This window comes from Misgurnus anguillicaudatus, chromosome 25 (assembly GCF_027580225.2).
Source record: "Misgurnus anguillicaudatus chromosome 25, ASM2758022v2, whole genome shotgun sequence".
NCBI classification, from domain to species: Eukaryota; Metazoa; Chordata; class Actinopteri; order Cypriniformes; family Cobitidae; genus Misgurnus; species Misgurnus anguillicaudatus.
The window spans coordinates 12,199,506-12,211,104 of NC_073361.2; the positions used below are offsets into that span (position 1 = coordinate 12,199,506).

General features: G+C 37.8%; 1 protein-coding gene across 1 annotated transcript in view; it reads right to left on the minus strand.

The window, feature by feature from the left end:
• piezo2a (piezo-type mechanosensitive ion channel component 2a) overlaps window positions 1-11,384 on the minus strand; it is a 149,335-nt gene extending 137,951 nt beyond the window's left edge. Inside the window, exon 1 of the mRNA XM_073864229.1 lies at window positions 10,783-11,384. Within this exon, the coding sequence (XP_073720330.1) occupies window positions 10,783-10,849 (67 nt within the window). The 5' untranslated portion in view covers window positions 10,850-11,384. The remainder of the gene's footprint in view (window positions 1-10,782) is intronic.
• Window positions 11,385-11,599: the final 215 nt, after the last annotated feature.

Below are 11,599 nucleotides of genomic sequence, written 5' to 3' on the forward strand. Positions count from 1 at the left end.
TCTCTCTCTCTCTCTCTCTCTCTTTCTCTGCCTTGTTTACACAACCACAAAAGTTTAAGATACAGCTAATCCCAGCCCGGTCTTCAAACTCTCTTTCTAATATGCATATGGGGCTAGCAATGCCTAGGTCATGGGTTTGAATCCTGAAGGAATCACACGAACTGATCAAATGTATCTTAAGGACAGATTACTTTATATTTAACCTGGAAGTTGAATTAAAAGTCTTCTAAAGTAGAATATACTGTATATAGCCAATGTCAATGCAGGACTGATCTTGTTTGTGATATTGAATACACTGCATATGACTCAGAACAGAACAAAAAGCGTCTCTGAATAGACTGAATCATCACATTTATGAGAAACCGTAATAAGAATGTGAGCATAAAAAATAACAGATTCATTTGGGTTTAATGATAACAATTGAGCAAACTACACTACAGTATGAAAACGGTAATATTTAAACATTTAGACTTTGAATTATCCCCTAATTTAAATGTAATTGATTCCCCCTAAATATCTGATGGGGTTTGGTGCCAAAGACGTAAGGATGTGATTATCTTTGTCTGAACATACAGTATTTTACAAGATAATGACAAGATAACTCCATTCAACAGATTAACTAGCACTGTGTTAGCACATATCTTATTAAAACAGGAACATGCGGGATGTATCAAAGGCCTTTTTTAAAATAACTATTATTTACATTACAGTCATGAGCCATGATTTACTTGCTACTGCTAGTCGGCAGTATTGGGAGAGTTGGCGTACTCATTAAGCATTTCATTGGATGAAAAATAAGACACACCCATAAGTGCATTATGAGTCATTGGTATTAGGTCTGTTTTTCTTGGATAACTTAAAATTTAAAATAAAATGTAATAAAAAAGTACATTTTTAGCAGTTAAATGGGACATATCATAAAAATCTGACTTTTTCCATATTTAGGTGTTATAACTGGGTCCCAAGTGCTTCTATCAACTTATAAATGTGAAAAATATCAACCCAGTAACTTAGTTTTGGTAAACCATTCTCTGCAAGCATGTGAAAAAATAGGTCATTGAAATTTGACTCCCCATGTGATGTCAGAAGGGGATAATACCGCTCCTTAACCTGCATTATCCAACCACAGCACTGTCATTTAGTGCAGATATCAGCTCATTTGCTTTTAAATGGACACACCCAAAATGGCACATTTTTGCTCACACCTATAAAGAGAGCAATTTTAACATGTTATAATAAATTATCTATATGGTATTTTGAGCTTAAAGTGGTGGTTCAATGGTATTTTAAGCATTCTGACTTATTAACACAGTTATAGAGTTGTTTCCTCATGCTAAACGTAGGCAAAGTGTCAAAAAAGCAGATGGGCGTGTTAGGGGCCAGTCACACCAAAAGCGTTTATGGCAGTTGCAGGCGCCTTTTTTGAATGATATTCTATGGGCAGGGCGCGTTTGCGCGCTGTTTATGCGAACCGAGCGTCTTGCGGTTTTTTGCCGCCTGCTGCACACGCGTTTTTGAAGGAGCGCTGAGAGCGGAGAAGCGCCCGACGTCATTCGCGTCTTTGAATTGTCCAATCGAATGAGGGGAGAGGCGGGCCTTACGTTGTGGTGAGTGAAGTTTACAGTTGCTTTGAAGAACCGGACTCCACTCGCTCACTCTCTCCTGCGTATTTGTGCACCTCTCACCCTCAAACAAGGTCAGAGCAAGCGTCCTCTTTTAAAAATTTCTGCTAATATGACAGTTAACAGCAAAAGAGCGCTCACGCTTCAATATTTGATTGACAAGACAGCTGACTCGGTGGTTGCTTAGCAATATGAAAAGCCGCGTCGCACTGCTCTTTTTTTAAAGAAGGCAGTGCGTCGCGCCTTGCGTCTGCAAGCGTTTAAAGTGCTTTTGGTGTGACTGGCCCCTTACAGAGTATTTCTGTGCAGAATGCACTTCGCCGGGGTTCCTACAAGTTTCTGAAAGTTTTTTTCGATTTCGGGCTGACATTTCAGGGGTTTTCTATATGTATCACTTCTTTTTATGGGCACTTCCCGCGGAAAACCCCGCTCACCCGTCAATCAGTGGGAGACGCTAGAACTTATAAACATCACATCACGCGACATCTTCGTTTAATTTCAAAACTCAACAATGGCACGAATGAAGAAGTGTGTTTTTGGATGTAGGGAGAAGAAAGTCAGCCTTATGAAAACAATGAATATAGTTTATTATCCGGGGTAGCAGCGGAGTTTTGCATGTGTGTTTGCTGCACTGGATTTCATTGAAAAGTCCCAACCAGGTCATGAGTTGCATGCGGTAAGTAAGACTTCTGTCTAATGTTGGAAATAGGCCCTTGCATATTATATAAATGACACGAACATGTAGTGAATCATAAGTTTAACAGTGTTGTCTAGTGTTGCATGACTCGTACTCGCTCCTCCCGCGGTAGTAACTCCTCCTTCTTCATTTTTTCGTACGTTATCGGAAAGATTCGGTAAAGCTAATTTTTCTTTTATAAATCTGATTAAACTAAAGACTCTTCAGAGATATAAAGGATGCAGACGAGTAGTTATACGAGCAAGCCTGGTGGTACAAAATAAAACGCAGCGCCCTTCCAAGCGGATTCAAAAGAGGAACTATATTTTATGGCGTAATAGCGCTTTTGGGAGTACTTCGACTCGGCGCATTATGAGAGGGAGAAGGGGAGCGGACTTTTCAGGTGAGTCGAAGTACTCCCAAAAGTGCTATTACGCCATAAAATATAGTTCCTCTTTTAAATTCGCTTAGAAAAGCGATACGTTTTATTTTGTACCACCAAACTTGCTCGTATAACTACTCGTCTTAAATAGGAAAAACGTTGATGTGTTTGGTCACTTCTAACTTTATCTCTAAATGGTACCATTAAATGAATGGGGCTAAGCTAAATGCTATCGAAGGGTCGCAGCGCTTACGTGCATGCACACAGATGATAGAGGGATGTATCAACAATTCTTAGTTAAGGTTAGAGCTGCAAATTTCGACTATTTTTTCAACCGATTAGTCTATCGATTATTTTTTCGATTAATCGAATAGTCTAAATAAAGATTTTTTTTACAAATAATAAATGTAACATCTGCTATTAATGCCAACATTTTATTGAAGCATTTTCTCAATTAAACAAATACACAAACAGTGCCAGTGCCAAGGAAAATATAACAAATCACATAAAAACAAGTCCAACATTAATTCAGCCTTACATAAACAGTGCAAAAGGGGCATTATTCACCTTAAACAAATAAAATATATTAATATTAAAGAAGTAAAATAAAAATAAATCAAACTGAATAATAACTCCTTATTAATATAAAAACATGTCCCGCTCTTTATTGTTCCAGCCCTAGTGCTAATCATAAACTAATGAAGAGTCATCATTAACTACAAAATGACTCACATGAAATCATTGTTTATTAATACATTAACTAAAAAACATGTCATGTTGTACTTAATGATGACTCTTCATTAGTTTATGATTAGTACATGCATTTACTCAGCATTAGTTCAGACTGAAGTAAAAATAAGTTCATTGTGATTCATGAACCCTTATTATAAAATGTAACCATTATATTATTACTGTTAATATTATTACTATCAGTAGTAACGTTACTGCATTCTCATTTAGCATCAACTTTAACATTTAACTTTTCTTAAGTCTCGGGTAAATACAAATTTAGTTAGCATGATCTTCTAATATTTTATAAACGGCGTTTACGCTGCTGTTACTTTAAATAAATGCATGTCAGGAATACCTAACGAGACGAGCTTTTATAATATCTGCGCACATAGCAAAAAAATAAGCTATGGGAACTCCGCGCTGCCAGCTGGCTTTCAGTGCACGCGGGCACATGCCTATCTCAGTGTAACAGTAACTTATTATTTCATAACTTCTTAATATAAAAAGTTAAACATGTCCCGCTCTTTATTTACTGTTTCAACATACTGCCCAGACGCGATGCAATGTCGTGTCTGTCAGGCGTCTCGCAGCTCGTATTAAACTAAGATGTAAACACAGCTGTATTAAGCACCATATATGCCTGCATTGATTCTATTGTTGTATAAAAACTTACTGTAAAAATTCAAATACTTACGCTGCCGTCGCGTCATTCTGAGGTCGGAGAGCTCCAGGTTGTTTTCTTTTAAGATGATCATGCACAGATGTTGCGCTGCTGTGGTATGCCATTTCAGTTTTACACAGTATGTGTTTTATTTGGTCTCTGCTTAAAGTATTCCCACACTTTTGATCACGTTCTGGCTGTTTGGTATAACACTTGTATTATCCGGTCGGAGCTGAAGCCGCCTTCATTTGAAAACGTAAACAATGCGACGCATCGACGCATTTCCGGCAAATCGACGTAATAACGTAATCGACGTAATCGACTACGTCGACGCGTCGTTCCAGCCCTAGTTAAGGTAATAACATATTTTAATATTGAAAATGAGTAGACTATTCCTTTAACAGTAGAAATGCAGAAACAGCTTGTGTGAGCTTTAAACTTCACATATGTAACTGGAGACACCAACGATTTATTTGACATATTTAAAAAGTCTTGTGAAATGTCCCCTTTAACTCCAGAAAACACATTAACACTAACACACATTCACAAAATATAATTGCATTACATTTGTTGACATTTTCTGCGAAATCTGACCTGACAGCTCAACTTATAAATCATTACTATAAGCTTACTGTCGTGAAACATGGCAGAGACATTTTCAAACACTGATTGTTGCTCAATAACTCACTTGTTTTTAATTGTATCCAAATAAAAGTTATGGATTTGGAACTTAGAAATGACATCGCAAAAGTACAGTATATAAAACAAAAGCAATAGGCTACAACGTAACTGACTTTATCAAAGGCCCCACCATTCACAAAACAACAGTGTACACGCGAAGGTTTCATCAGGGATGTTTGTTTAGTCTGCAAATGAAAACCAAAGGTTTCACACATCATTCAGTGGAGCCCAGGCTACAGTAGCGCTGAATCGGTAACCTTCAGCGTCCGCTCATCACTTCACACCACCCACAAACAAAAGCAGCTCCGCAGCTGCCACAGTCAGCTGTACAACACAGCACAGAGATGAGAAGATGACACAACACTCAGGTCAACTAGAGGAAATTATCTTTATATCACCAAAATACTGTTTAGATCAATATGGTTTAAATCGACTGAATCATTCCACATAATGTAAAGAACCTGATATCTTTAGTAGGAGGTTGTATTGACTTCCAAAAAAAATCTTTTTTACAGTGTATATCTTTGTTGTTCTTTGAGGTTTGATGTACTATACACTGTGAACTTTTTTGGCAGCCTCTCTTTAATTGCCGATGTGAGAAAAACTCTCGAGTTTAGTTTTTGGTTGCACAAAAGGTCCTTTCAGGTAGTCGCATGTATTTCAGAGGCGAGCTGTCAGATTAGAGACAGGAAACGGTTAAGATAAAATTGTATGAATGGTCCAACTATGTAGCACGACACGAAAAAGCAACACCCAGAAGGTCCACATGGGTGATCAAAACCTATTTAATATAAAACTGGCTTCGGGCCATTTCTAACCATACTGTATGATGTCTCTCTTTGGAAATGAAATATGGCATAATATATGTGATGTAGAAAATGATTAAATGCAACCATGTGAGAGATTCAGTCATGACTTCATTGTGGGAAGCTTTAAAATATGAGAGACTTTGATATGTGAACTGATGTTAAGCAATATGATTCACAAAGTTCATATATTGAGTGTCTGTATGGTCTGTAGTAAATCAAACCTTTTCAGTGGAAGATGAAGTACTGTGCCAACTGTCCTAGCGTGATTTCAACTGCAAAACAATTGGATTGATTTGAAGCAGTGACATTTTGGGAATTCTTGACGACTGGTTTCTTTAATCCTGAGAGTTTTTGTCTGCTGTCTAGGGTGGCACCACGCCTGGAATCAGACACAAAGAGCCCCGAAGACACAAAACAAAGCGTCAGTGAAGCCGTATGCGTCTGACTAAGCCGTGACTAAATGAAGCATGACTCAAAAAGTTTTCTGGGCCATCATCACCAACAATAACCCCTCGGTAGTCGTTGACTGACGGATTACACTAGACGTGTTGAAGATGTGATCCGTCAGCGTTTTTAACAAACAAACGTGGTTTGTATTCAAACCAACAAAAAATAGGCAAATGTCCTATAAATGCTTAAAAAATAAAAGTTGAAATGAGGTAGAGGGCACTGGGTCAAGTAAGCGTACTGCTCTCTGCGACTTTATAGTGGAGCATTTAGAGGTAAAAGAAAGTAATGAGACCATGAATGTGTACAGTGTGTTCTGAATTACACTTTAAGCTTTTTTGACTTCACAAAGACATGGGAAGATGAAGCTTTCAAACATTACACTGTGTTGTTTAACTCCCTTAATATTTGTGTTTAAAAAGTGAATCTTGGACTTCATATAGAAACATCTTGATAGTCATGCTGAGCTTAAAACATACATATCAAGTATAAATGAGTCCCAAATCAGTTTTACTTTGTTTTACGAAAAGCTTTATGATAACGCAATTCATAATGTAACGCTGGGCAGACTGCATTAAAGAGCACCTATTTCATTGCAAAAAAACAACGTTATTTTGTGTATTTGGTATAATACAATGTGTTCGCTTGGTTTATGGTTCACAAAACACATTATTTTCCACATACCCTACATTTTTGTAGCTCCAGATTTCACTCTCTTCCTGAAACGCACGAATTATGTACAAAACTCATCGATTTGAAAAGCATTGTGTGCCTGATTGGCCAGCTAATCTGTACGTTGTGATTGACCTAATACCTCTGAAGTCAGCAGGAAATGTGACGCCCGTTACCATGTTTAAAAGATTTGCTCACAATGCAATGCAAACAGGAGTTAACTTCCAGGCTGAGAGTCCGAAGCGGGCGGGATTATGATAATGTGGGTCTCAATCCCAGGAAGTAATCTGTTGCCTACAATCCGTGTGTTTGTTGTCGTCCAAGAAAAGAGATTTACGTTGGAGATGATAACTCGCGTCATCGTTTACTTTAGGGTATGTACCTTTTGCATATCCTTAATGTAGTGCTGGGCGATAATTCGATGACGATAGTTTTACAGAAATAAAAATTCCGAAAAAATTATAACTACAGTTCTATAAGTGATCGATAATGTTTATACACTTCCGGATGCGGCACGCGTTCTTGCTTTATAATCACAGTGTCAGTTAGACTTGAAGGAGTGGACTAAAGGGCTCGTTATAGTCGTGCGTAGGTCCTACAGCGTAGGTTCTGCGTCGGTTTTCATTTATACTTTTGTGTCGTCTTCCGCGTTGACATGCAAACACGCGCGCAGACTGCTGGTAGGCAGAATCCACGCGTGTAACCACAGTAGCAGCGCGACCATCAAAGAAGAAGAAGCTTGGCAAGTTAACCCACAAACGAAGAAGAAACCGCAACTTGTGTATGATTTGAGAAGACCAGCAATGATGGAAGTAATAAACAGCGACTTTTGTTGCAGTTTGAGTTAAATCACTCCTCAACTTGGCCATTCTTTGTTTTCACCGTCGCAAACGGAAATACCTATGACGCAGTTTTTTACCTGACGGGAGGGGTTCTGGTGGACCAATCATAGCGCTTGCGGTCCGCGTAGAACTGACGCGATGTTAAAATTTTTGCGAGGTGCACGTCAGGCTACGCACGACTATAAATCAAGATGAGGCAAGTTATTAATTTATTAGTAGAGCCTTATGATTTTCGCGATGCGGATAATGTGGACAGAATCACAGAATCCAAATGCACGGAAATATTACTTTTGTGTAATATTGGATGCGCAAACAGGTTTCGTCAAAGCACAGCAAACAAAATAGGCACAGTATACAGTACTTTCTTCCAGCGTCTGCCTTGTGCGTGCACACATCCGCACAGCTTTAAAAGTATATTTACAGGACATTCACAAATTTAGGAAACTGAGGAAAAACAGCAGATCCACCACTGCAGTGAATAAACTATGAGTGTGTGCTCCCACAGCAACGTGACGCTCTTGACATCCATTTATCAGCGTGTATAGCTCGTATATGTATAACACACGCGTGATCACTGAACTAAGTTTTCTTTCTTGTTTAAGTGAACATTAACAGCCGGGTGTTTATCAGTATGTTGAAACGTAAATCAGTCTGTCTTGGGTCTTAAAGTGACAGTAGCCTGCTGCTTTCTGTGTCAGAAATGTATTGATTTCATAACAAATTTATTTACATTTAAAACAGATGCCTGCACATGAAACAAGATTTTAGTATTTGTAAATGTCATGTTTTGAATAAAACATAGTTTAAAACCATTATTAACTGTCTGGTTTTTACAATTTTCCTTCAGGAGCAAAAATCTAAATTTGACAGGAATAAAGATTTGTTATTTATCATGATAATTATCGATATTGACTGATATGGAAAACATTTTCTTAATAATTTTTTGGCCATATCGCCCAGCCCTAGGTTAACGTATTAATACACACTTACACACCAAAGGAAATGTAACATTGTGAATCGGACCATAGGTGCCCTTTAACAACATTGCCACAAAGGGTGCAAAAGCTCTTATGTTTCAAATAATATCATGCTACACTTGAACACAATTTTTTTAGCCAGATACCTGAATTAGATAGATTGCATCATTGCATATACTTTGCATCAGGCCTTTGAGGTGAAGAAAACATACAAGAGTCGCCAAACACAAATATTTGCCCAAACCGATGCCGTTTTCGGATCTGGTTCTTTATGATACTCACTACAGTAATTTCACATGGACGTCAAACTGTCTGGTGCTCGGCGAAGACTCGTAAACGTGAATAATTGCTGTTTACATCCTGCATACAAGCAAACAAAATATTTCCCTAAAGCGAAAACTGCACTAACATATTTGAGTATGTGGAAAAACAAAACTTGCATTAGTTACCATCCCGCACTAGTGCTTGACACTGTAGAGGTCAAAAGTTTACACACAAAAAAAAAATATTTGTGGTGCTCATGTGCTTTACCTAATTTGAAAAGCGTCAGATTAAAATTAAAAACGGATAACAAAACTGATCATTCTGTGTAAGAATTTAAAGGTACAAGAAGGTACCAAATTTGTCCCTGGGGTGGTCCCTTTTCAAAAAGGACACTTTTGTACCATAAAGGTGCATATTGGTAACTCAAAGGCACATGTCTCTACCAAAATGGTACATATTAGTACATTTTTAAAAGGTACTGTCCCAGTGATAACTTTTGTACCTTTTTTCTGAGAGTGAAGGTTTGTGTCTTGATATATTTTTACATTGCATTGCATTCTGGGATTGCGATGAAGCTATGTTTCCTTCAAAGACATAAACAATGTCTCTTAAATGCCAGCATAATTTTGCTTTCTTATATAATAAGAGTTATGAATAGTAGGCAGCTCTAACATAATAGCAATGTGAAAGGTTGTGGGTTCAATCCCAGGGATCATCACCCATATACAGTGCTTAACAAATTTATTAGACCACTTCTTGTCTAATAAAGCATTAGTGTTATTGAAGAAAGGGCTGTACCACTGGGTATAAACTGTGGGAAAGTAGAGATTTCGATTGTTTAAGCTCTGTGGTAGGAGGCTTCAGAAGATCAAGCCCTCACTATCTGTAAAAACAAATCTCACAGATTGTGCATGAGTCATACGCAGCAGATGCTCCAAAGACAATTCACTATCTGGACGCAGAGGAGCTGTAAAGTTTGTGTTTCCAAAAGTAGATGTTCCTGTGACAATTGAGACTGTAAATAAAACGAAATCCTGTATTTGATCTCACTGACAACAACCCAGTTAAGGGAAAACCAGGCGAATGGGAGAGGCAGGCAGGAAGAGACGGTCGGTGATGAGAGACAGAAGCTGTACGTCTCTCTGATATTGCACACATAGATCATGCTCATGCTAGCCAGACAGCCTGTTGTTACCTACAGAGAGTGTTATATTACTCATCCTCAGTACCATACGCGATGACAGAGATTTGCAAATATTACATTTACAGCATAAACTGGAATAAAATGGATATAAAAATGTGGCTGTGAATTTGAAGTTTCTTCTTGTCAATCAATAAGTCGAACAAACAACAACAGATGGATTTTATAGCCTGTACTGTGTCAGACTTCTTAACCTCAAGACCTCGACTTAAAACATGATTACTTTGCTCATTCATCACTCTGAATGTGAATGAACGAAGCATTCAGCTACTTTTAAACCTATAAGAACTTCAAGGTTTGCTTTTGCCCCGTTAAGTAGAGTACAAAATATCTAATGTGTAAATTTTCATACTGTAAAGCCTAATTTAAATTACTGATCTCATTACACGCATAAGAGGAAAATGTATTCAGTCAGTCACATGCAAAAAGCAAAATACATGCAGATGCACTAAGTAAAAGTGATTTAAATGTAATGCATTTGATGATTTTTAAAATGATCTAAACAATATTACTGACTGAAAAATGTGTCTATTTAGGCATAAATAAATAAACTATAATTTAAAAAATAATCAAAATATTCTACTTATATGTACTGTATGCATTATATTGTTTGTAAAAATACATACTTGTATTCAAATAATATTATTTATTTATTTTATTTGTTTAGATATTATGTCAATTATTAAAATAATCAAAAGATAAATAAAAAAACAACTAAAATATAAATTACATTTACCTGAATACAAATGATCATTGCGTAACTTTTGCATGAATAGACATTTTATTAAACGTCATAATTTATTAATAATGAATTACCTGCAGCAAGACAAACAGGCAGAAGCAATCTGAAGATGAGTCCACACACCACCTCTGAGGCCATCATCAAACTTTAACTGAGATCCACTCAATTCCTAAATCTGCTCTGAGAAGTCTTCAGGTCCAGGGCATGCATCTCCTCCGGCCCCGTGAGCTTTACATATAAATCCTCATGGTAATGTTAAAGCGAAGAACTTTAAAGTCCTTTAGGATAAGATCCTGAAGATATGTTGCACTGGTTTACAGGTTCCTCACATACATGTCCTGCTGAAGTTTCATCCCGAAACAAGAAAGCTGCTCTCCAGGTTACCTGTTGACAGGAGAGATCATGGTGCTGTTTGAGAAGTAAACAGTCGCTCCGGACGCCCTACGTAACACAGTTGCAAATTCATTCGTATCCAAATTTGTTAGTTTTCCCGCAGACTGGGTGTGCTGACATATCCTAATCCTCAAGTAAAAGTTGCGCAAAGTTTTTCGGAGTTTTGGTGCAGTTTTACGCACACTTTTGCGCGGCTACAGCTGTGCGCTCGCTCGCATCTGGACGCTTGTTTCTCCTCCTCAATGAACGGACTGTAGCACCTCCCCGTTAAACTGACAAATGACTCCACCATTCAGGAGTCAAGCACAGACGGAGGGTTGGAGTTTGGTGTTGGTAAGGAGGAGAAAGGGGTGGAGGCTCCAGCTCCTCCGCGCGCTCCGCTGGGTCAGGTAAAGTAGGCTATCACAGATGATAACTGTCCTTAACTCTTAATATAAAATAATTTTAAAAGTAAAACAGACATAAACATAACTGTGATAAATAACAGTAGAAGTGTTG